The sequence below is a fragment of the Phaethon aethereus genome (assembly GCF_964289735.1).
Source record: "Phaethon aethereus genome assembly, chromosome: 11".
Lineage (NCBI taxonomy): Eukaryota > Metazoa > Chordata > Aves > Phaethontiformes > Phaethontidae > Phaethon > Phaethon aethereus.
Window position 1 is genome coordinate 8,657,608 of NC_138587.1, and position 24,568 is coordinate 8,682,175.

The window sequence follows — 24,568 nt, forward strand, 5'->3', positions numbered from 1 at the left end:
TGGGGGAAAAAAATCACATAGGAATAAGAAACTTCTATTTTTCAATATCTACTTTCTGTGATGTAATATTAAGCTAGTTAAAGGGAAAAAAAAAAGTATACGCTTAAATATCATTGCTAATATTCCATGCAGGAGCTCTTTGGGCATGCCTGCATAAAAAAGTTTCCACGCGGCAAGCAAATACTCCAGGGTCACTTCCATTTGGCTACCAATACACCGTGATGAATGGGCCAGGAAGAGCGCGCACTGCCTGCTATTTACACTGTTAACAGCACACCGACAGGCTACTACTGCATAATGTCTAACGAACTGTAAATCCCCACCCTGCAACCTGTTCTCGTAACCGTACCTTTCAGACAATGCTGGATTCACAGACTTTACACCAGCTTGTACAGGATGCGGGGGGGAAATCATTAAGAGAAAAGGATTGCCTACTTCTGTGTCTCTTGCAAGATAAAGCACTCCTTGACACTAGTCTGAGACATCATGCTCACTCTATATATAAAGCACCCTTTCATGAATATTTGCTGGCAATACAGAGCTGCAATTTTAAATGACAAGTGAAACAAATTGGCAGAAATTGATGTAAACAAAAATGTTTTCCTATTTCAGCCTGGGGATCCCAAGAAATCCTAATAATTTATGAGCGTCCTTTACACTGTGAAGCACATCTTCGGAGTTTCAAAATCAAAGCTCCAAGTGACCGAAAGCAACGCCAAAACACTAGGAAATACACAAACTCATAAAGAACCATTCTAAGAGTAAAATCACTTGACACAGAAAAAAGGATTTGCTGCACACCCAGAGTCACAGCCGTGATTTCAGACGGAGTCATGCACAAGACTCCAGCCAGATCACACAAAATCAGTATGAAAGTACCTCTACCCCTGTAGCACTCTCCTACAGTACAGGTAACAGAGCAGCACCTAAACCCAACCAGCAAGGGAGTAGTGAAGGTTAGAGTCCTAAATGCAACTCCCTTTGTTTTCTCATATGAGGTAAACTAAACAAGAGCCTTTTCTTATCAAAGCAGTTAATTTAAAATAACCAAATCCTTTTGTTAGAGAAACCCATAGGACCCCAAATAAGACTAGACTGGAACCTGACTATGCTGAGCACTGCATGAACACGAGACCAGCCCAGTAAGGGCCACAGACTACATACCAGTGGGCAAAAAGCAGTATCAATACTTCACGGAGACCTGAACAAGTTTTAACAATGGGTTCGGAACTCTAAAGAGTGTGACCCCACCAACATCAGTTAAGACGACTGGAAGAGCCCTGAATCCACACTTTCCAACCAAGGAGCCTCAGTCTTAGGCAGAGGTCAGCTCCCATGTGTTTAATGTGCTTCACTGTCATTTTAGTCGAGCAGAGCAAGAGCAGGTTTCAGGGAAATCTTGTTTCCGTCTCTGTGTTCCAATGGTGCAAACACCTATGTGGTATAGTTACGAAAGTGACATAAATTAGATCATGCAAGTATTACAGAATAGTTTATCAAAACTTACATAAGCAGCATGCACCAAAAGCTTAGGAGATGGATGCCTAGTTTTTCTGTTCCCCCACAACCACTTATGAAAGTTCGCAAGTCCTGCAGTTGATATTCTAACGTCTAATACTTTATACCTATTTCATTTAATGACATGCAAATTCTCTATTTAAAAGTCTAATGAAGTTTATAGTATTTCACCAGTGGCATTTCAAATGCACTGTTCCTCTGAGTTTAAAGATTACATTTTGAAATACTTCACTGTAAATGTAAAGCCCATGCCTCTCAAGGAAAAGCCTAGCAACCGTGATTCATACGTTCCTCTTTCAAAGCTAGGCTCATTTAACTCTCTCCATCTGGGAATGTTTTTCAAGGTCAAACTAAAAATTTAAACCAAGACCTCAAACTTTCTATTTATTTTTCCATAAATGCAATATTTATACGTTATCAACATACAAATACTGTTATAGGAGCCGCTAGTTACATTAATTCTATTAAAGCCATAAAGAAAAACAATGCCATTTACCTCCATAATACGATACCTCTGAACGTTGTGACCTCCAGAACTCACTTCTCCTTTCAAATGTAACTTAGATACAGTGTTTTTAAAAAGGTAACTTTAAAAATGTATTGCTGTACTCTTCACCAAGACTAGAACAAGCCCATGCCATAGGCAATTCTGAGATATATGAGCTGCATTATTTGTTGAGCGTGTAATAAGGAAAATGCTTCTTATTTGGAAAAGGCCAATATAGCGTCTTTTCTAATAACGAAGGAAAAACAATAATGGACAATCTGACATACCGTACATCACGTAACATGGAGCTCAGCATGTCTACTCTGAAAAAATTCCTTAAACTGAGCTGCCATCTCCTCTTCTCTGGAGGGATGTAGAAGCACGTAAGCCATCTAGTAATTTCTCAGCATTTCCAGCATTCTCTTTCAGGACAGTTACACTACAGAAATTCATGCCTGTGGTCATTGAAAGTAACTGTGTCTGTGAACTCTCAATTCCAGTGCTCATATCACAGACAAGAGAACAAATAAAACAGGCTAAAAATCACACAGCTAGAGAACAGGTTGGCAGTTTGCATTTACTGAGCCCACTAGTGACTACCACACACATTTCCACTGTGATTTTTTTTTTTTTAGCCCCCAAAATTTATCAAATTTCCTACAAATCTTGTTGTCTCTTTTCAGACTGGGACCACTGCACGGTCAATCTATCCCAGCACCTAATAAGACAACAACCCTTCTAGATATGAAGTGAAATATCACCAAAAAAATGAGGTCAAGATCTTCTGCAGGACAGCAAACAAACTCTAGAGGAAGAGGGTAAAAGGAACCCTAATCCTGGCTGTTTGCAGAGACCAGAACACAAGTTTCCTATTTTGCACAAGTCTGCTCACTGCGACTGAAAAACAAGGAAGAGAGTGGAAACTGAAACAGAGGAAGAGAAAGCAAAACTAGCAAGGGCAGAAGTGAAAGGGCAAAGAACAAACTCTATCAGAGTTTGGGCAAAAGAATAGAAAGCTTGCTCAAAGTGGCAGGAGTACACAGAAGTACTGCAGCAGTATTTTTTTTTTTAAGCCAGAACACCATTAATGCTCACTTCTTCCCTGTCCATTCCCAGCATAAACATCTGCTTATTAAGATTATTTTTTAAAGCCTGAGTCTCATTTATCACAAACATGTAGGCACTGCTTGCCACTTAGTGTGTTTGACAATGGACATTTCATGCTGATGCCCAATGTGAACAGTGAAGTGTTTTGACTACAAAGATCCCCACGGCATAACGTAACACACCTTCAGCACAACACCAACCTGATTATACTTCCAAAATATTTTTAATCACCGTAGTTAGTATTAGATGCATTAAAAACACAATGCCCATGACTATTAACTTCACACTCACAACAGATATAGCGCCCTATTATCTTTACAAATCCTCAAACACAGAATTTGTTTTTCTTTTGACTGGGACCTGATCCACATCCACCCTAAGTAAATGTACCAAATTTTATCGATTCACTAGGCTTTCCATTAAGACATCAGGGAACTGCTTTAGAAGTACTATATAAGGAAATTGTAAATATATCCCATTATTTTGAAATGTTGCCAACTCTGGATTGTTTGAACTATTTACTTCATGGACCAAGTAAGTTCAAATAGTGTACGCAAAAGCTACCTTGAATACAGTTGCTCCGTACTTAAGCTGTGTTTTCCCTTCTCGTTAGAAGAGAAGTTGTCTTGATCATACAAGGGTAAAAACATGTGAGAAGTTTTAGTAGATCTCTTTCTCTAAAGGCATGCTTTTGTTAGAACTTTCCTCTAAGATAACACAACTCTTCAGTAACATCTGAAAAAATGTTGAAAGGTTGAGATAAACACAGCTGCAGTAACTTAAAACTAGTTGACATCTTGAAGGAAAAAAAGTTTTGTGCCACCTCCCGTAATTTACCTGTAACACTTGTCTCAGCTACTGTCAGATCGTGTTAAAGTAATAAAAATATTTCTCTTGTTTTACCCTTTATGGCTGTGGAGAATATGAATGTCATTTTAATAACTGAAAGCAGACAAAACATCCCATATTACTATTTTTAAGAGCTTGTGATTTGGGGGAAGAGAGGCACAAGAAGGAAGAAGGAAGGTGACTAACCAGCATTTAGGACCACATGAAACAGCCTGCACCAGACCCGGGCAGATTTCAAACAGAAAGCTGAGCTTTCTGTTTCAAACAGAAAGCTTAGCTTTTCTAATCAGACTAAACGGCTTACAGTCAGCCCCCAACGCTAAAATTCCGCCAAGAAATCTGCACACCAGGAGCCCTGCTGGATCTATTGCTGCCATTAGTTATCAATAACAAGTAATTTTCAGGTGCAAAGATGTTCTTAGATGCAAGCCTGAAGCAGCAAGCTTTCTGCACAAGCAGCACTACAAGGAATCTTAATGAACTTAGTTATCTTAAGTAAAGCTCCCATCAATGCTAAGTCATATAGTCCCTTATTTTAGTTTAAGTGAATGCTTTTCAACAAAGTGATCTAAGTTAGCATCTCAAAACTTACCTTTCATACACAAATACTTGACTTTCTGCAACTAAATTATTATTTTCTACACAATATTTTTCCAGAGTATTTTCCAGAAACACTCAATTGCTTGTCATTCATGAACACACGTGTTTTGGTATACTTATCAATGTTGAAATGACATTAAACTACTGGTAATTTTTTACTGTGTACTATGCAAGATGATAATAATAAAAAAAAAAAAATTCCTAAACAGATACTGTGAACAAAATAACTAAAACCACATAATATTCCGAGTGCTCTGGTTTACACAAGTCTTAAACTAAAATAAGAGATTCTAGTAAAATATACATACGTGAGGGGTTTCTGCAAAATTTCAAATAATGAACATTTATGTATTAATAGAACACCAGTATTTTATGAACCATATGTGCAGGCATAACAAATTTGTGCCTGCAAAGAACATACGCATAATCAAACAAACCAAACATAAACCCAACCAAATTTACATACAGAAGGACTTTTTAAAAAAAATCTGTCCCATAAGGTTTGTGCTCATTATCGTCTCAGATAGAAAAGAATCTTTTAATACAAAATAAAGCAAAACAAATGGACATTCCCATACCCAAGCTGTTTCATTTAGGCTCAGAAGGAAGCATTGATAAAGTATTTTCGGCAAGGTTATCTAATTTTTTTAAATTCCTTGCCAAGTCCGCTCTGTACATTAAGTAACTTAGATTTCCGGCACACACAGTTTTGAAAGCCCAGCTATTTGAGGAGACGTTTGAAAGGCACAGCTCTCCTTGGGTTCTCAGCACAAGTGCATGAACTCCGTTTCACCGTGCAGTTGCTGATTGATCGGATGAAGGAATGAACAGCTGAAGACTTGATTAAATGTTTTTGCTGCATTTTCCACTTTAGCAAATATAGCAATTACAAAGAATTTTATTAAAGTCCTAAGAATACCCCAGCCTCAAAGTTTTGGCTCAGAGAAACGACTTTCACTTCAAGACCAAAAAAACTCCATGGTCTAGTGGAAGCACAGGAGTTGCATTATGAGATTTGATCAGTTGTAGATCTTGACTACTGTTAGAACACTGTCTCTAAAAGCAGAGTCCCCTCTGCCCAGTCGCCTTTCAAAACTCAAGACAGTCTGTTTTTCCAAAACTACGGTTCTGTATCTTTTATTTTGCTTTCCCAAATTCAAGGCAGAATCTTGCCCAGCAAAACCTGAAAGGGTGAAGGAGGACCTACCTCTGCCAGCTCACTTTTTCTGCGGGTTCAGCCATGCTGCATTTCCAAATCCCATCCCCTGCACCGTGCCCCTCCAGCTTCACCTCTAGCAGAAAGGTTTGCCCCACGCTGCAGGCAGTAACGCTCCCCTGGGCATACCCAAGCGGCAAATCCAAACCCCAGTCCTTCTGCCAGGCTACGAGCACACGATCCCTGCAATTCTCCCGCAGCCTTTCCTCTCTCTCAGGCTGCAGAATGCGGCACTGACAGTCGCTGCACCTCCAGTTCTTTAACAGTCTCGGGAAGTTTCTGTCTTGTGCCCATCGATAAAAGCTGGGCAGCAGATACCAGAGAGAAGCCCGTCATGCACACATGCACCTGCATCCTTCCGTGCAGCTGGGAGTTCTAATTTTAGCCCCCCCCAAGATTTGAATGTTCCTGTAATTATATATAAAGCACATATTAAAGCAGGCATCGAAGTATTTAACTAAGTTCTTTGTATACAAATTCAGCTACACACAATTAATCTTTTTCCAAATCGTCAAATTGTTCCTTCAAAACTATTAAACAGTTTTTCTAACTTTATTATACAGAATTATGCAAAATTTCAGTGAGCAAGTTTACAGAAGATTATCTGTAGAAGGACTAATAAATTTCTCAATGAAACACAAGTAGTATATTTAAAGCTTTTCAGCAGATGAAGAAATCTCCCTGCATGCATTGTATTCTGTTACATCAGGTTTTCATCAGCAATTTGAATGAAGTCAGTCATCTGCAAAAACTATTCCCATTTACTCATTAATTAGTTTTCAGAGTTGAAGATATTTAAAATTTATCCAGCCAATCTGTATACTGTTATTTAAATGTTGAACATACAATTTGTCATATAAGAAATCTTCAGTCATGCATTATTTTTAGGTGATATGATGTCATTGTGCCACTGCTATATTTTAGCCAACAAATTATTATTCTTGTGGCAAGAAAACTCTATTTGTTACATAGCTAATCCTAAAATACCTTAAGGAACCATCAATGTTGAGTTTAATTTTTCTGATTAGGACACAAAAGTTAACCAGAATTCAGGAAATAAACCTGGGGTTTACACAGTAATATTAAAATCTGGGGCAACATAATATGAAAGGGTACACAGAAACACTTCAGTTATTATGAAGAAAAACCAGGTCTATTATGAGAGCACAAAAAGTTCTGACCAAGCAACTAGTCACAATCCTAACCTCAATCAAAATTAGCTGTAACATCCAGAGAATATTCTGAATTGCATCTTAAGTCATATACCCCAAAGCATGCTACTGTTTTGAATTGTTTTAACGTCAACAGGTTTGGTACTTTTCTCCTCTTTCACACACAGCACTCTGTGTACTTTGCAGCAGCTGTACTTTTGTAGTAGGAAAAAGGAAGTTTGTTTTATTTAAATCTAAACTCACAGTTTACATAAAACTGCTTGTTGCAGCAGAAGTATTTTGATACGTAGTGACTGCAAGTGGTGAACGTGTTCCAAGCTCCTCACCCTTTCCCAACCCTTATCTAGGCTTTTGTGGAAAAAATAAAAAATAAAAATTCACATGTGTGTTTTTTGACATCTTTCCCCACGTAACCATCCATGTCACAGCAATGCAACTGGGTACTGGCTGTATCTCGCCACCCAGTAACTGAGGAAGTAGAGAGATAACAACCATTCACTTACAGATTTACACATTTTTTTTTTTTTTACTGAGAACTGAAGAATACGGCGTATGCATGACTGTATCTTTTGTGATAGGAGAAAGCAACAAGATTTAGTAATACTAAAAAATAAACAAAAAAGTAACATCAGAAATACCAGAGTCAATACAGTCTTTAAAAATATAAACTGTTTCAAAACCAATAAAAATAAGAACTAGAGACAGCTATGCATCTCTTGCATGATGGCATTACTGCGATCTTCGTAATAAAAGCATCATCAGTCAATACATTATTTTCCCTGCTACATAGGAGACGCATAGTGCTCTTAACCTCTTCTACCCTCTTCCCTGCTGACCATGGCCCCAGCTCCTGTGTGATACCAGCACAGCATTCTTCGAATGTTCAAAGACAATGAATCTTGGCACAAAGAATACTCTGCACATATTTTACATCAAGCACCTGATACCTGAGGCAGCAAATAAGCATATGCAAAAAAAAAAAAAAAAAAAAAGGAAAATACAGATGATCTGTCTACTGAATCCTATTTCAGTATTTTCTTTTATTAGGCAACCCAACTACCTCAAACCACCCCACCCCTGCCACTCCCATTCTCCACACGCTGGAACCTCCACTTCAAAAATAAGACTGTTTCAATCATGTCTAATATAGCTATAAGGAAACTGATGCCTGTCAATTTTCACATACCAACTTACATTTCTGCATCCCTCTCAGTTTGGCAGTACTATTAGTTTGTCCATTAGAATTTACTTCCTTTGCTTTACAGATTCACTAGCGGTTGATTTGCTACCATAAAAAGAAAAGTAAGTTGCACAGCAACAGGCATATAAATGTACTACAGAAAAAAAACCAAAAAACAAAAAACACAACAAAAACCACCCCAACAGTACTGTGATTTTTAATAAGATTAAAAGATAAAGTGTAAAATAAGACAATGTTTTTGTTGTTATAGTGCAGTAAAAAAGCTAACCCACTTATGTATTTGAACACACGTGTAGCAACACAAAGTGTTTTAAACTTGGCCATTGCATACCTTTAGACAAATAAATATGACTATTTCAATTACACAGCTGAGCAACCAGTAAACCGTAAGTCTTTGCTTCTCACAAATGATATAATCCAGCACATACAGAGCTACAGCCGTCAGGGTTACCCTTCCACGAGGGGATCTATCTATTCAGAAGTGTTAGGCTCTAAACCAGTGCTAGGCGTCCTCTGAGACACAGTTATATTAACTAAATAGGTAAGCACTGAAGAAAATTAGCCTACCTGTTCATACTATAAGGTCAATAAATCCACGGCTGATTGCTTCCGATACAACACACACACAGTTCAGCCTAAAAACTCTTCATGCAAGTGAAATTTTTTTTATTGTTATGGAATTTCAAATTCTTCTGAAGAAGAAATTTAGGTTTTGCCTTTGTATGTCATCTCCCTTTTAGAATAAGCCTATCACTACCCTTTTATTTCAAGATGTATTTCTTCACTGTTAAGAGTGATTTGCCTTATTTTAGGAGCCCGTCTTCACAAAATTTTCCAAAACTCCATCTCCATACATTACACATAAAACACATGGTATCTGTTAGAAAATAAGAAAGACTTTGAAAACACTGGGTGAACAAATCCATACCAGGTATTATCCTTACATATGTGAAACTAGTTCTCTGCTACTGAAATCATCCATTTCACTCTTAAATAGAAACAGGTTGGAAAGGAGTGCAACTTTTAATATTTTTAAATTTAGATGTATTAAAAAAAATTAAGATCGCTTAGATCATATTGTATAGAAGATCTGAAAAGGTTGACATGCTTTAAAATAAATTTTCTGCTCCTTCATGGTCTGTGCCTCTATAAAATAACCAGAACGCCAGCCCACTTGTGATGTATACGGAAGGTAATACCTTCAGCAAAACAAAACGAAGCAGAAGGAGAGAAGAATTTGCTCAGACTACTTAATGTACCAATTTGGTTAGTTTGGTCTAACTCACATTTTTGACAAACAGTTCTAAGACTACTTCTCTCCTCTGGTCCCGCTGCAGCTAACAGTGCTCTTGTCACACTTGGGAAGATGGTATATGGATACATATGAATGGCTCTAAAATACACGGCGGGGGGGAATCTCATGTCAAAAAGGGCATAAGAATAAACCTGATTATACAAGCAGCAAGACAGAGAGTCATCCTTATGCAGATACAAGAAAATTAGACATATTTTGTGTATGACTGTGCAATGAGACACAGGCAAGTGTCCTGCACCCCCACAAGAGCCCCACAGACCTCAAGCGGTGGTCCCAGCACATCATGTTACGAGACTAAGCCTTTTTGCAAAGGCCTGCAGAGGAGATGTCAGTATTAAGCAAGAGATGCAGCAAAGAACATACAGAGTTGGTATTTAAAAAAAGGCATGGAAAAGAACATTTCAGAGCGCTAGTTAACTGCCCCTAGATGACTCAGGATGACAATGGTACATGACATTAAACAGATAACAGAGAATTGAAAGGTAAACAGGATCCTTTGATATTATGACAAATTTGTAGCGTTTACCCCCCTCCAGTACACTGAAAACAAATAACACATCCACCTTCCTAAAGCAGACAACAGATAACTACTGCAAGCGTATCTAGGATAACAAAAACGTGGTTTACAACAGAAGCGGATCCTTTGCCAGATGCAGCAGTTGCACGCACATGAATTTCAGGACCTAGGCTGAGGTCTTCGGCGCAAACCCGCCCGAAGACTACGGCAATCTCTACTGGTGCCTATCCAGGGTAGGCAGGACGCCAAAGCCACTGCTGCCAAACTTGTTGAGCCAGTCTTCCCAGCGCCGGCCCACAATGCACCGCTTTGTGTTTGGAAATTGCTCAAAAGCTTTTGCTTCCAGCAACAGTGCTGAGCACTTGGGGAAAGATGCCAAAGGAGTCCATGAAAGGGTATCACAGGGCCACCATAACACTAAAGACACGCCAAATGCTCCTGTCAGTTGGTGACATCACCTTGAATCACCACAATGACGATCACAGCGCTTCCTGTGAAGCCCTGGTCTCACACCACCACTCGCAGGAGCTCAGGAAAACTCTCAGCATGATTAAACTATAAATAAAACTGCTGATGTTGCACCTTACCATCATGTCTTCCCATTTTACAATGCAGAGCACCATCTATCCAGACTGTGATTTTGGTCCTTTCCCAGGACAGGGGCCTTCCTTCACAGGGTCGTGGTTATCCATGACAACTCTCGACGGTGTCAGCAGGGTGACAGAGTTGCACAGAGAACCCCTTGCTCATCCCAAGCAGTTGTAAACAAGCTTCAGACGAGACACACTGACAGCACACTGAAGACTTTACTCTTGTGCTCTACCTACTCTGCAGATAAAAATAGCACTCTTATCTCCAAGGCTATCAAGCCAACACTTCAGATCATTAAATTCAGGCCACAAAAACAACAGAAGAGACTTGGAAGTTTTATTCCGGCAATGACACAGTGGTCTATGCCCCTACATTTCAGGGCACAGGCAGACAGGCAGAACCAGAAAGAAACTTCCCAAATAAGGGCTGATGCATTTTGGAATTCTCCTTCTCCAAACACCCCATGGAAATAGCGGTGTTGAAATAGCCAGGCAAAGCAAACCGAGTCAGCTGGCTATTAAGTAGGTCCTACAGAGGAACAACAGATAGGGAGAGGGCTCTGCCCAGCCTACAAACAAGACATAATCAAAGTGTATCAGGTATGGTTCAGACATCAGTATTTCCTCCTAAGTCCCAGAACACAACTGGTAGTAGAAATCTTCCTTCAATCACTTTAGCCACAAAAAAGATAATTTAGGACAAAAATTTGCAATCTATTATATAAGCACATAGTACACTAGCTTTGGTAGGCAACACAGATATATTGAATTTGGCTCAAAACTTCTCCTCTGTAAATTACAAAGTGCAATATGGAACAGAAGCTCCATAACAAGTATGACTTCTAGACCGTTGCTTTGGGTAACACAACTTACACAGACATGAAAAACAAACTTGCTTTCCAAAATTCATCTTTAAGTACTTTTATGAAGTTAATGCTACCTATCAGGAAATTCATTTAAGTCTTTCCTCTCAAATACTTCCATTTAGTACCAGCGAGAGCAGGATGACTGCCATCTCTTCTAGTCGAGCAGAACAGACACATTCAAACACAGATTACACATTTCAAAAAACAAATTAAGTGAAGAAAACAACCTAAAACCCAAAAGTATATTCATTACAAACCAAACCCCAAAGTCTTCTAGTTGCCAGAGGCAAGTTAAACTCCTTTAATACATTTCTACAGTCATCCTAATTGAACTGGAGTGAAACAGACAATTTTAACATTTCCTAGGAAAAGTGGGAAAATTCCTGGGAAAATTTTATTATTTTGAAAGCTGCTTTCCAAATTATTTGACATAGTGTCGTGGTTTAGAAACCAGGACACATGGCTGTCTCCATAATCCAACACTCCAACACCCACAGTGTCTGACTTGGGAACAATTTCCACTGCTTTGAAACATCCATCAAACATACAGCCAGTTAATCCAAATTTATTCCACGTTACTACAGATTTGTTCTGAAGGGATAAAAAGAATATTTGGTATGGTTCACATTTATGTATACTGTATATAGATGATGCCTCTTTCTCATTTTGGCATCATTTGCAACAGCCCTCCAGTAGGAGTCAAAAATAAATGATGCCGTAACTCTCCTCTCCTGTTCACAAAGTTACTGGGAACTGCTTCTGGCATTTCAGTCAAAGAAACTTTTATTTTCTATTACCTATTTTTTAACATAGCTAATTACGGCAAATAAATTTAAAAACTAACCAATACATTAAATAATATAAACTAATTCTTACTTGCTGTTTACTTTTCAAAATACACTTACATATTATAATTGATCCTGATTTATACTACAGTTACTCACTGATATCTCTAACACTCTTAAAGACAACCAAGATACAAGATTTACTATACCATACAATCGCATAGGTAGCCATGTAAAACTCAGATTAGATTCACTCTGAAAAGATACATAAGCAAGGATGGCCCAATGGATTCTAGGATTACCAGACCAAATACATGCTGGAAAACTCAGTATCTTCTTTAAGCAACCATCACCTTGTTTTGGAAACCACTTTAAAGTTAGAACACGACCATTATCTCACAAATGTTTCACTCAGCGGAGATGGAGGACCTGCTTAATCCAGCATTACTGGGAGGAAAAAAAAAAAAAGATTGTAGAACCACACCTTAGGTGTAAAGTGATACAGATTTTCTTCTGTATTTTAGCCTGAAACAATAGCCAGAGGGTGTCACTTAGGCTATATACACCTTGACAAAGCAATGGCTACAATATCTAGGGACTGACAATTAAAATGTTTGCATAGCGAAGTACCTCTCTGTCGGCTGTCTGATCACAAGGTTCTAGTGAATGTGGCTGTCCCACACATGCTCTTCTGGCCCACCGAGCCCCATAACCTGGTCCTGCGTCCTCCCTCCAGTCACAAGCAAAACCCTTGTTGACTCCAGTGGTTCATGACACGTCCTCACATCCATAGATACCACTTAATAAACTAGCAGAACTCCAGTTTTCCCACAGACAACATCTACTCTGTCATTTATGCAGTCAATGAAAAAAACTGTAGACAGAAAACTGAATTTATGAAGGGCAAAATACAACAGAATTTGACGTTAAAGGAAAACAAACACCCAATTTACTGTGTGTTCAGTGTGTTATTTGCTTTTCAAATTTAACTCATTAATGCTTCTGCACTTCATTTTAACGCAAGCTGCTATAGGACTTCCGGGCAAGTATGAAATTGTCCACCAAACTTTCTTGCAAAAAAAAAAAAAAAAGAGAGAGCTCTAGATTTCAGAACAAAAGCGCACATCACGGACTTACAGCCTCAAAATTGCTCCCTATTGGATTTTAGCCCTTCAGCTCCTTTGTACACATTTTTTCAGTGCCATTTGAGAACACTGCATTTTCTATTACACTACAAATAGCTGATGAAAGATGAAAGTCCTGCTTAGCCACAGAAAAGCAGCTCAAGAACACTGCGTAAATTTTCTGGCTGTTGTAATCCCACAAGAAGAGAAAGGAAGCATAACCAACTATCCCTTTCACCTTTTATGATCAATGAAGTTTGTCTATGGGCTGCTCTGAAGCTATCCAAAGAAATCAGGGTGGGAGCAAGCTTGTAAATAAATGATCTTTCTCATGGGAAAACAGGTTACCACAAAACAGCTTATTCCACAAGGGCTGACAAGCAGCATTTACACACAAATAACTGAGCATTTATAATCTACTTGAGCCATACCTAGGGTATTTACCATCCCAGTGACCATTTCCAAAGCTAGCGATCATGACTCCAAGTGATGTGGGAGCAGCTGCGTCTGCAGTTTACTTTGCTGAAGTCATAGCCTGTAGTATCTGGGGTTACCACGAGTATCTGACTTACCATGAGAATCAGCCTGAGAGCCACTGCACCACCGGTCCTGGCTCACAGCTGCACACAGCCTGCACAAGCAGGGAGAACTTCTGACTGTGCAAAGCCTTCTAGCAACAGGAACACCAATTCCAATAAATTCCTCGCCTTCCATGACAACTGCTTTTACAGTTGTGCTATTCTGCTCCATTACACTTTGAATTCCCTTTGCCAGATTTTAACACTTGCTGCTAAAGACTTAAGCTGTATTCATCTCTGTGGTGTCACCTACACTGTGAGAATGTCTAGGAAATAATGTTGACTATCATACATGCAGCCAACTTCCACAGCAGTGATATTCTTCATTAAAAGGGAAGATAAACAATTTTAAGCATCTTACAGACTATTTAGAATACTTAATTACAAATGAAATATTATAATCATTTGTGAAAGATGAAATCTTTTCTGTCTTGTAAGTGATAAGAGATCACGCATATCCCCAGCCAGCCCTTGCAGTCACAGCCATAGGCTAGGTGTAGTCAGAAAAGATGTAAGAACTGTATGCATTTTCTTAGAGAGCCACTGCAATTGAAGAAATAGCTTTTAAAATAGAGAGTAATCTGCATCCTCTTAACCCAATTTAAAAGTACCCTTCACTAAGCCTTTTTGTCTTTCCTGCTCTACTTACATGATAGCGTTACCAACTCATGTGAAAATGATATTTCTACATAATATTTATCACATTGTTCTTCTCTTACCGAGCATTTGTTGTTAAATATAGAACAGAAATTACACAAAAAGCAACATTTAATCAAATATTATCAAGACATCACCTCTTCTGCACAGGAATAACCTAGCTAATCATACATACCACTTAAGAAGTGTTAGGTAACAGTGAATTTCTGACTTATATATGCGTATACACAACTTTTTTTAATAAGAACCTTTAAAATAACCATCCTGCTTCCTCACATATTATGGACAGATTGAGGTAGTTTTCTGGCTGCAGTTCCAGTGAAAGTCCCCAAGGCCTTGCAATATTGCACTAATAATATGGTAATATCTAAAATCTGCAAAATATCTTTAAAGCATAAAAGATGACACAGTTCTAACTTGCAGACTAACATCACAATATTCTATTTATAACATGTGACTCATCTCACCAGAAATAATTAAATATTGTAAACAGAACTTGGATTTAAGGGGAAAAAAACGACAAGAAGAAAACGAGGGCCAGTCACTGCAAATAATCTCAAAAGTACCTTGAAAAACATGCAACTTTAAAGGATGCTCTCTCATATAATCTCTACAATTTTCTTAAGCAGTTCAATGCACTTTTAAAGCGTCCTTCTAATTGTTCTATGATAACCAGTCCACAAATCCTTAAACCGCTTTGTGTAAATAGTCCATTAAAATGCAATGAAATGAAGAGGAGATTTATCTGATTATGGACTGTGAAAAGCTATGCAGAATGTCAAAAAAGAAGCATGGTACTTTGTACTGCCACCTTAAAATATTTATTTCAATCTATTAAAAATTCTCACAGTGTATTTGCAGGCAGTCAAGGACTACAGAGCCCTCTAAGCATCTTTGACATGATTTAACACAACAAAAATCAACTCAAATCGAGCACCTCCCAAGGCTGCATAAAAACAAATTTAAATCTGAAATAAGATGCTGTCTCTTACTTGTATTTACAACTTCATATTGGAACAAAAGTTTCACCAGTGCTTTAATTATTTATTGAACCTGCTGCTGGGAAACTTCTAGACCTTGGGTCTATGTGATAAAGATGCTTCTAGTGAGCCTTCCTGGCCTGGTCCTGGATTTCACTGCTCACCCCTGCCCAGCACAGGCTCAGGAAGAACCAGGGTTCGTTGCATAACTCTCAGTACCCTCACAGCTCTGGTAACTTCCAACAATTAATATAACCAAATCTCAAAGCTTCTACTGAATGACCTAGAGATTCACGAAGTCTTTTTTTTTTTTTTTTTTTCCCCTAGGGCATACAAACTGTCCAAGACCAGAAGTTCAACTGCTATCAGGTGACACAATGCTGAACGGAATTTGTTCCCACCCACTCTCCTGATATATTCCTACGGTCATAAATTCTTCTGGAGTGTCTTCTGAAGGTGCCTACCAAAAACTGACAATCTGCATTCCCACAGAAAATTCAACAGTTTTTTATTAAGACCAGTATAGACTAAAAACTCTAAGAATGGTATCATGCTACATCACCACACAACCAGCATCAATTCTGATCTGTGATACCTCTGAGCACATCTAATGCATCAGTGACCATCACCCAACTAATCTCAACCTACACTAAGGTAATTCTCTCCTCTGCATCTGCCTCCATGACCATCGAGAAGACCACCTCATCCGAAATAGCCCTGTTACATACAGAGAGCAAGCAGAAACTTCCTCGGGATTCTCAGAAGCACCAAGTACAAACAGAACAAATCACTGGCAGACTGCATGGATGCTGTAAGGGTGGCAATGACCTCTTTTTAGCCAAGATTCAACAATCAACGACAATTCAATAATCAATGACAATTGATCAAATCGAGCTCGAGACTCAGGTTACAAGTGTTCTCTCCTCCTCCTTCTCTACTTTGTTCCCAGTTAGCTATAAACTATGGTGATGGTACTGGTGAAGTGCTTGAAATGGGCAGTACCAAGGGATTCACTTCTCAAAGGATGTAACACACACACACACAAAGGGGGGAGGGGGTGTCTGTATGCATAACCGAAATGAGGAGATGCTTAAGCTCTTGCAGAGACCCCCTGCATGGTTTCAGCATGCGCTGAATAGGCTATCAAAACCAAACAATTTTAAATTGTCTAACCAAATCTCTCCTCTGTTCTCCACATATTTATTTTCCATTCTGAGATGCTATAGATTCCTTTGCATTTTTATTATTACACACATTTCAAAATTACATATGAGTCAATATAAGAATCTAACAGACTTTCACCCCAACCACTTCAAAAGGGTTGCACACACGAACAAGTATTACTGCAAGTAACGATGATCTTTGTTAAGAGCTGATTGATAGGTTCCTTCTCTCTGTCTCTCCAATACAGCCTTAGCAGTTGTGGTGGCTTGGTGGGGTTTTTTTGGTTTTGTTTAAGACAACATACATGATAACTGGTAGCAACTGCAAATTTACTGTGGGGAGAGTCAGAGTTTCTCAGGGGGCAAGGGAGGGTTAAGCCCCCAGTCTCACTGAACAGCTTTAGGCCTCGTTTCTACTCAGAGCTTCTCTACTCTTCTACAGAGCAAAACAAGCCAACCTGTTGTCAAATTTTGCAAGAAGCAAAAAATCACTCTGCTGAAGCTTGTCAAAGTTACCATGAATGAACTCTATGCTTACAAACACAGTTCTATTTAGAGATCATCTTCACAATAATAACGGGCTAGACATTTTCTAAAAAGAAAACAGAATTCAACACAGGTTAGCGAGAATCTTCTGAAAAACGCACTTGTTGGCCAAAGTGTTTCAAGCACCGATTACAAACTTTGACACTAAGAATAATTTTCTTCAAATGAAGAAGTATCAGATACTACAGAAACATCTACCTCCTTTTGAGACCTGCTGCATCTCCAAGATGAATTGAGTGTACATGAGTACGTTGGCTGTATCTGATGGCAGACGCTCCCAGTATCACACAAACAAGTTTGAAAGTGCACTTTAGCAAAGTTTCCTTTTAAAATATAAGAAAAATGAATGAAGAGGAATAGATTTTCTGCCTCGCTGTTTTAGAACGCATTTACAGATTATAATGCAACATGCCATCCTTGCTTCATCACAGCAAAAGCTGTGTGGCAGGGGAATCACACCTTTAGCTGGTTCACAAGCAGTAAGTAATTAAATGACTGCATGAGCTAAAAGATTCTGTCACGTGAACTACATATGAAAATAACTGAAGCACAATTGCTTCTAATGTGCTCTTACATTGATAGTATTGCTCATCATGAGAAGATTTCAGTGTACAAAGTCAAAGTAAATGATATAGGGTACTTAAAAGTAAAATTTTCCCATGATGGAGGATGCCCCTTTCTCATTTCTATCTGCTGGGGATTTTCTGCACCAAAAGCGAGTCCATTGGGCCCATGCCTTATCGCTGCAGCTCTAACTTGTACATCAAAGCTCAGTGTGGACTGTTACTGACCTAAAAAGCAACATGTAGGAAAGCATCCCGTGAGTTTCTCGCTTCGATGAAGGCCTGCAAGCATCCCAGCAGGAATGACTGCATATTATCGATTAGCAGAATAGGAGGCATATAAGAACAGTGAAAAAGAAACAGGGAAGTATGAGAGATGAATCTGGGCTTCCCAAATTCCCAATGTTCAATTTCTACTTTCTACTTTGATGAGAGCTTGGTTATGTCAAGGAGGGTTAGATACAGAAAAAAGCGTTTGAAACTATGAACTAATTTTAATTTCCTGATCCCTACATGGAACTAGCATCACTGACAGGTATTAAGGACTCATCAGGCTTCACAACCACCAGCATGCTGAGAGAGGACCTGCCTGATCAGCAAATAGGAAATGCCAGTGACAAAGGTGTGTCTGAAATCCTGCCTCCCTCCACAGCTTGCAAATGTCGTCCTGGAATTACACATCTACGTCCTTTACTCCTTTAAAAGACGAACAAGCATCATTGTTTTCCTTTAAAGTGTAACGAAAGAGAGGGAAGAAAAGGCTCTGTGTCGACCTTATTGCAGCCTTCCAGTACTTAAAGATGGGGACAGACTTTTTAGCAGGGCCTGTAGCGACAGGATGAGGGGTAACAGTTTTAAACTAAAAGAGGGCAGATTTCAACTAGATACAAGGAAGAAATTTTTCACAATGAGGGTGGTGAAACCCTGGCACAGGTTGCCCAGAGAGGTGGTAGATGCCCCATCCCTGGAAACTTTCAAGGTCAGGCTGGACAGGGCTCTGAGCAACCTGCTCTAGTTGAAGATGTCCCTGCTTACTGCAGGGGGGTTGGACTAGATGACCTTTAAAGGTCCCTTCCAACCTAAAGACTCTGTGATTCTATGCAAAGGAAAAGCTGGTAATGTTAAGCCCCTTTTTAATACAGCATTATGACAACAGGAACACTCACTCTCATTCAGGAGACCCAGAAATCTACTGCCTGCAAGCCTGAAATCTTCTCGCCACCAGGCAGGCTGATGATGAAGCTATTCCCGCTAGAAGATGCAGAGAAACGGCATGTGGGAAAGGAAACAACAACTCATAACCCAGGGGGTACACAGGCTGGTAAGAGTCTGACCTGAAAGCTGACAATTGTTAAATAAAGAAAACAGTTCTTGGTTTTGGACCCAATTCTAGTTAAGTGGGCTGTAAAGTCATGTTCCCTCCTTCGCTCCCTCTCCAGGCCATGAATATTTAATTCTTTTATGCAAACTGGAAGAGTTGCAATGCAAGGTCAAATTAGCCTAAATAACCTTGAAATCCTTTTGTGAAGTTGGGCCTCTGAGGCAACTCCCAATCTGTGGAGAAATAACTTTCTTACACAACGAGTCCTGTTGTTAGCCATATTTAAAACACCGTGTGGTACCACGACAAAACTCTTGATGTTAGAGTTGATTTTACAAAGTTTATATATTTGGTTCACCTTTCTGTGTTAAGATCCATGCTTTAGACAGTCCAATTATTAAATAAATGTTTGTTCCTCAATTTTGAATGCGAAATTCTTCCTGGGAGAAGGAATCAGTTACAATATTCTCCAAATTTTATTTGATAACACAACACATATATATGCTGGTGTGTTTTGCTGCTCCCCCAGCTCTTTAAGTGCAAACTTAATTAACACTACTTTTTATTTGGCTTTATTTTGCAGTAGGCCGAGCTCCCTGCAGACTAGCTACAGGTATACGCCAAGTCAGTGTCTCACTCGTATGTCATAAAGCAACCAAAATAAACAGACCTCTGGAAACCTGACAGAGCTACTAAGTTTCACTTCTAATTCTCAAAGTGTTTTATGAACTTCCTTCAACTCATAACTCTACAAATCATTCACGTGGTCGGAGTCAGTGTGGAGAAGCTGTGTCTCAGGGGTCAGCCTAAGCAAAAACAGTTTCATGATCTCTCTCCAGAGGAAAAAAGATTATTCTTTACCCTGCCAACTAATCTTTAAGATCTGGAAACCTTAGATGCTTCCATTTTAAGAGGTAGAAATAAGAAAAAATGTTTGAAAATCCTTATTAGTAAAATCTTTACTAGTATAAAAGCTGTTCTAGCACTTGAATGATTTGCCTATTCAGAAAAGTACATTAAATACCCAACACAACTATTAGACTGCAACTGGGCAATGAAGTAATAAAGTGATTTTTCAAAATGCTGAAGAACTTACATATACTCTTAGAAGACGGCAGAACAGCACAAGTGTTTCTGAATGCCGCAGCATAGCTGCCTACTGCATCTCTCTTACAGGTCAGCGACCACTAAAAAAATCGATTTTGCCCAAATTTTGGCAACACTAGTAATTCTACAATAAATAGACATTTTGATTCAGCTTCAGTATAGATCACTACCTCCCAATCTTACTAGCCGGTGCCACCTTGCTTTAGTTTTCATTTGCTGTTTATTATTAAATTTTTATTTAATTTAATTTAACAAGGAGGCAAGTGTTGAATCAGATCATCTCCTAAGGTCCTGGCAAGTCCTGCCTTCTGTGATCCTAAACCAAGTTCACAAACTCAGTCTTCCATTTCTAACAGCGTCAAGTAAAATGGCTGGAGGCTAACTGATCTAGTTTTTAAAACAACGATGCCTGCTCTGTGGTGTACTTCTCAGTAACAGAAAGTCCAACAGACCTGAGCTAGCGCCGGCAATATTAAGAAAGTTTCAGAACATTGCTCTGCTCTAAAACAATCATTAAACTGGAAAAATAAAAAAAGAAAAATGGACATCACAAATCAGACCCATCGCTGTTTTCTCCACTCCCTGTTACAAAGTTACCAACAATCTGTAGCTTTCATTCATCATTTGCTTACATCTTCAAACAGCATTCTTACTCTTGAAACTAACTGGGCCATTAATAGGCTTTTGCCAATCACAGGTGAAAGTTCACTCTCATTTAGCAGTACACTAAGAAACAAACGTAACACACTGACAGGACAAAGAACGGGATCAGTGTTCAAATACTGACAGTGATTATATTAAGAATCAAAATATTTTACTTCAAGAGAAGACATTATCAGTGCTGGTCACACAGCTTCCTGAGGACCATTTGTAGCAAAAGAAAAAAAAAATCCAACTAGAAACACGGTAAAGACAATACAGTAAGTAAGCTATGCCCTACCTGACCTTGTAGTTTTGAGATTATATATTAATTTAATAATAATGCAAATAACACCACTCACTGACAGGCCACAAGTCCCAAATCCAAAGCAATAGGATGGAAGAGAAGTTCCTTTTCTCTTTCCCATGTGCGTTCTCTCATAACAAGTTACGAGCAGGAAAACTTTCCCCATGCACTTTTCTTCAAGAACGAATCGAACTCACCTTCTCGGCAAAGTCGCATTGCTTCTCGGTTTCTTCCGTATTCCTTGAAACTTTCTTCTAACGCCGTTCCTAAAAACCAAAAAGCCAAAGATCTCAATCCACGCAGCAGTCAGGGCCGGGCTGACCCCTGCTACCGACCTGCGGCACGGTCCCCTGCGGGGCCAATCCAGCACAGCAGGGACAGGCGCTCCCATCGGGGCGGCTGGCAGCGCAGCTTCAGGGAACGGGGACCAGTCGGGCCGTCCGCTGTCAGCGGCGGGGGATGCCTCACCTGCAGCGGGAGCGCCCCCCGCCCCGGCCGGAGGAGGGCAGGAGGCGCCGGCCTCCGGGGACCGGCCCCGACCTCCTCGCTCCGTGTCCCGGATTACCGGAACTGGGGCAGCGCTGCCCGCTCCGCGCCGCTCCCGAGCCTCCGGCCGCCTCGGGAGCCGCGTACCGGACAACGAACTCGACCGCGACGTTGGGGGAGGTGGGGGACACACACACCCCCCCAACCACCTCCCCGGGCCCGGGACCCGCGGCGCCCTCCCGCCAGGCGCCCCGCCGCGTCGTGTCGGCGCCCCGCCGTCCCTCCCGCGGCGGGGCCGCGGCCGGGGCAGCCCCGGCCCCGCGGGGAGCAGGGGCCGGGCCGGTAGAGGCGGTTGGTGGTGGGGGGCGGCCGCTCACCGTCGTTCCCGTGAAGTTTAGCAGCATCGACCCAGTGGCTCCAGGGCTGCCCCAGCATCGCCTCGGGGCTGGGCAGGGACCTGCGCTCCCCGACGGCCGCCATTGCCGCTGCGGTGGCGGCGGGGCCGGCGCCGCTCCCGCCTCCTCCGCCTCCGCCTCCTTCGCCGTGGCGGGGCCGCCGCTGCCGCTGCCTGGCCGCCGCCGCGCTGCGCTGCTCCCTTCTGACGTCACCCGCGGCCCGCGCCGACATTCTTTCCGCTGCTATAATGTAACGAGAAAAAGTCATCGGGCGCTTAAGGTGGCGCCGGGCTTTTTAAGGAAGCGCCGCAGCGCTGTCAGCGCCGTCGCTCTCCTCCCCGCGGGGGAACCTGCAGCCCTGGGGCGGCGTCGACTCACCTCTGCGACGGCCCGGGGGCCAGGAGCCGGGTGGCCATTATTTTATGGGGAGCGCTCCCTCCCTCTGCACCGCGTAGGTGAGGCGCGTTTGTGTGTTCGCGCTAACAAAGCGGCGGAAGGGAGTGAGGCGGGGGGGAAGGAAGAGTAGGGCTACACCGCCCACCAGACGCTCCCCAGCTTCATGGGCCGCCTGTTGTCTCTCCGCAACCCGGCCCGCGACCCTACAAAAACAACGGCTGCATCACAACCTCGCCTGGCACCCCGCTCCTGAAGAGGGGTGGCGGACCAGCAGAGGGGCGGGGCGCGCAAGCCCAGCTCCGCCCCTCTTCATCGGTCCACCTTAAACCTGGGTGCCTCCTTAAAGGCAGCGGCGAGCAGGAAACTCGCTCCGGGCGGGCGGCGGCCCCCCCGTTACCCCCCCCACCCCGAACGGCCCCGGGGTGGGGGGGGTAACGGGGGGGCCGCCGCCCGCCCGGAGCGAGTTCCTTGCCATTGCCTTATAATCACAACCTGTCTCCCGGGGACGGGGGCGGGGAAGGTCTTGTCATTGTTATTCCGTATTTCTTTTTAAAAAACACTTTTTTTGTGGGATTTTTTTTTTATGCCCTAAACTTTGTGATGACGTTAAGCGGTGTTAAAAACGAGGATTAAAGGATGCTTTCCTGCCTGAAAACTCTTAGTAACAAAGTTTAAGCTTTGCAAAATCAAGTCGATTTGATTGAAAAAAGAAATAATTTGGTTTTCAAATCCCTTTGTTAGAGGTTTTTCTCACCAATTGTCAATGTACCAATGTCAAATTAAACTCTCAGGCCAAGATTTGTGCCCTCATCTGATGCCACTGTCAGTAGTAACATCCTCGATGAGCAGCTAAAAACGTATATAAATCTGATCTGCTGCCTCCTCTATAGGTACTCAGCTCAAGAGCATGAGACTTGCGCCATCAGGGGAACTGCTCACGGATCACATACCCGTATTTGCCAAACTAGACAGCAGAAATGAAAACTGTAAATAAATCTGCTTAGACAACACAGTCCCAGTCCTGCAGAGGTATGTGTGCCTGCAGACTTAGCTCACAATTTGCTATATTAATTTAAAGTGTGCAACTATACAAGCTATAGACATTTCTTTCCAAATTTATGCATATAAAAGATGTATAAATACAAGCTCATCAGACAATCGTCATATGGGATGGGACAGGTTGTAATTATAGGAATAGTTTCAGTGCTCCACCCAACCGATAATTTACGTCACACTCAGAATGTATCTTGTAAAATTGTAGATCTAATACAGAATAGCTAGTGAGATTTTTCTCTCCTCTTGATCACTGTACATCTAATTTAACTGGTTAAAAAAAAAGGCAAACATCGTGAGATTTAGATAAAGATAGCAACAATGACTTCTACCGCTGACAGTTGTAGCAGGATTAATTAACAAAGGCTATGAACTGCTTGAGCTGGGCCCTGATCTTTCAGTTACACATGCTCGTAACTGTGCTGTAGTTTCCCAAAAGTGTGGAACAACTCTTCAACTTAGGTGTAAGTATGAGTAAAGGCGTTTATGCAAGCAGTCTAAAGATAAATGATGAATGGAGGGGGCATTATTATTTGATTAATTATCAAACAGTATCATTTATAATATAGAAAACTACTTATAATTAAAGCTAGGAATATCACTGGAAGAAAAACGTCAGTTAAGCAATTTCTGAAGAGAACCTAAGCTTCTTTTGTGGTGTAGAAGACAGGGGAAAAAAATAACCTCTAAGTGATTTCTTTCAAGCTTAGTTCTCTAAGCGTTCCACAAATGGAGTCTAATACAACATCCACAGCTGAATTCAGACTCCAGCCATAGGACAAGGCAAGTTACAGACAAAATTATATTCTCTGTGTCATATTCTATAGGACTTATATACATATCTGTCTGTTTATATTACAAATTTTACTTCATTCATACACCTCTCCTTTGTTCCGGGGGAAGCTGTCAGAAAGCTGCCCCAGCTGCAGCTTGAAAAAGATCTTCAGTACATCTGAGTGTCCATCAAATTTCTAAAGGCTTTTGCTATTATTTATTTTACCTAGTTCATAAAGCAAATATAGTGATGGGT

General features: G+C 40.9%; 1 protein-coding gene across 1 annotated transcript in view; it reads right to left on the reverse strand.

Moving 5' to 3' along the window:
- ATXN7 (ataxin 7) overlaps positions 1-22,321 on the reverse strand; it is a gene marked incomplete at both ends in the record, with an annotated part of 60,601 nt that extends 38,280 nt beyond the window's left edge. The window contains 2 exons of the mRNA XM_082004523.1: positions 21,406-21,474; positions 22,072-22,321. Coding sequence (XP_081860649.1) covers positions 21,406-21,474; positions 22,072-22,321 — 319 coding nt within the window. The remainder of the gene's footprint in view (positions 1-21,405; positions 21,475-22,071) is intronic.
- Positions 22,322-24,568: the final 2,247 nt, after the last annotated feature.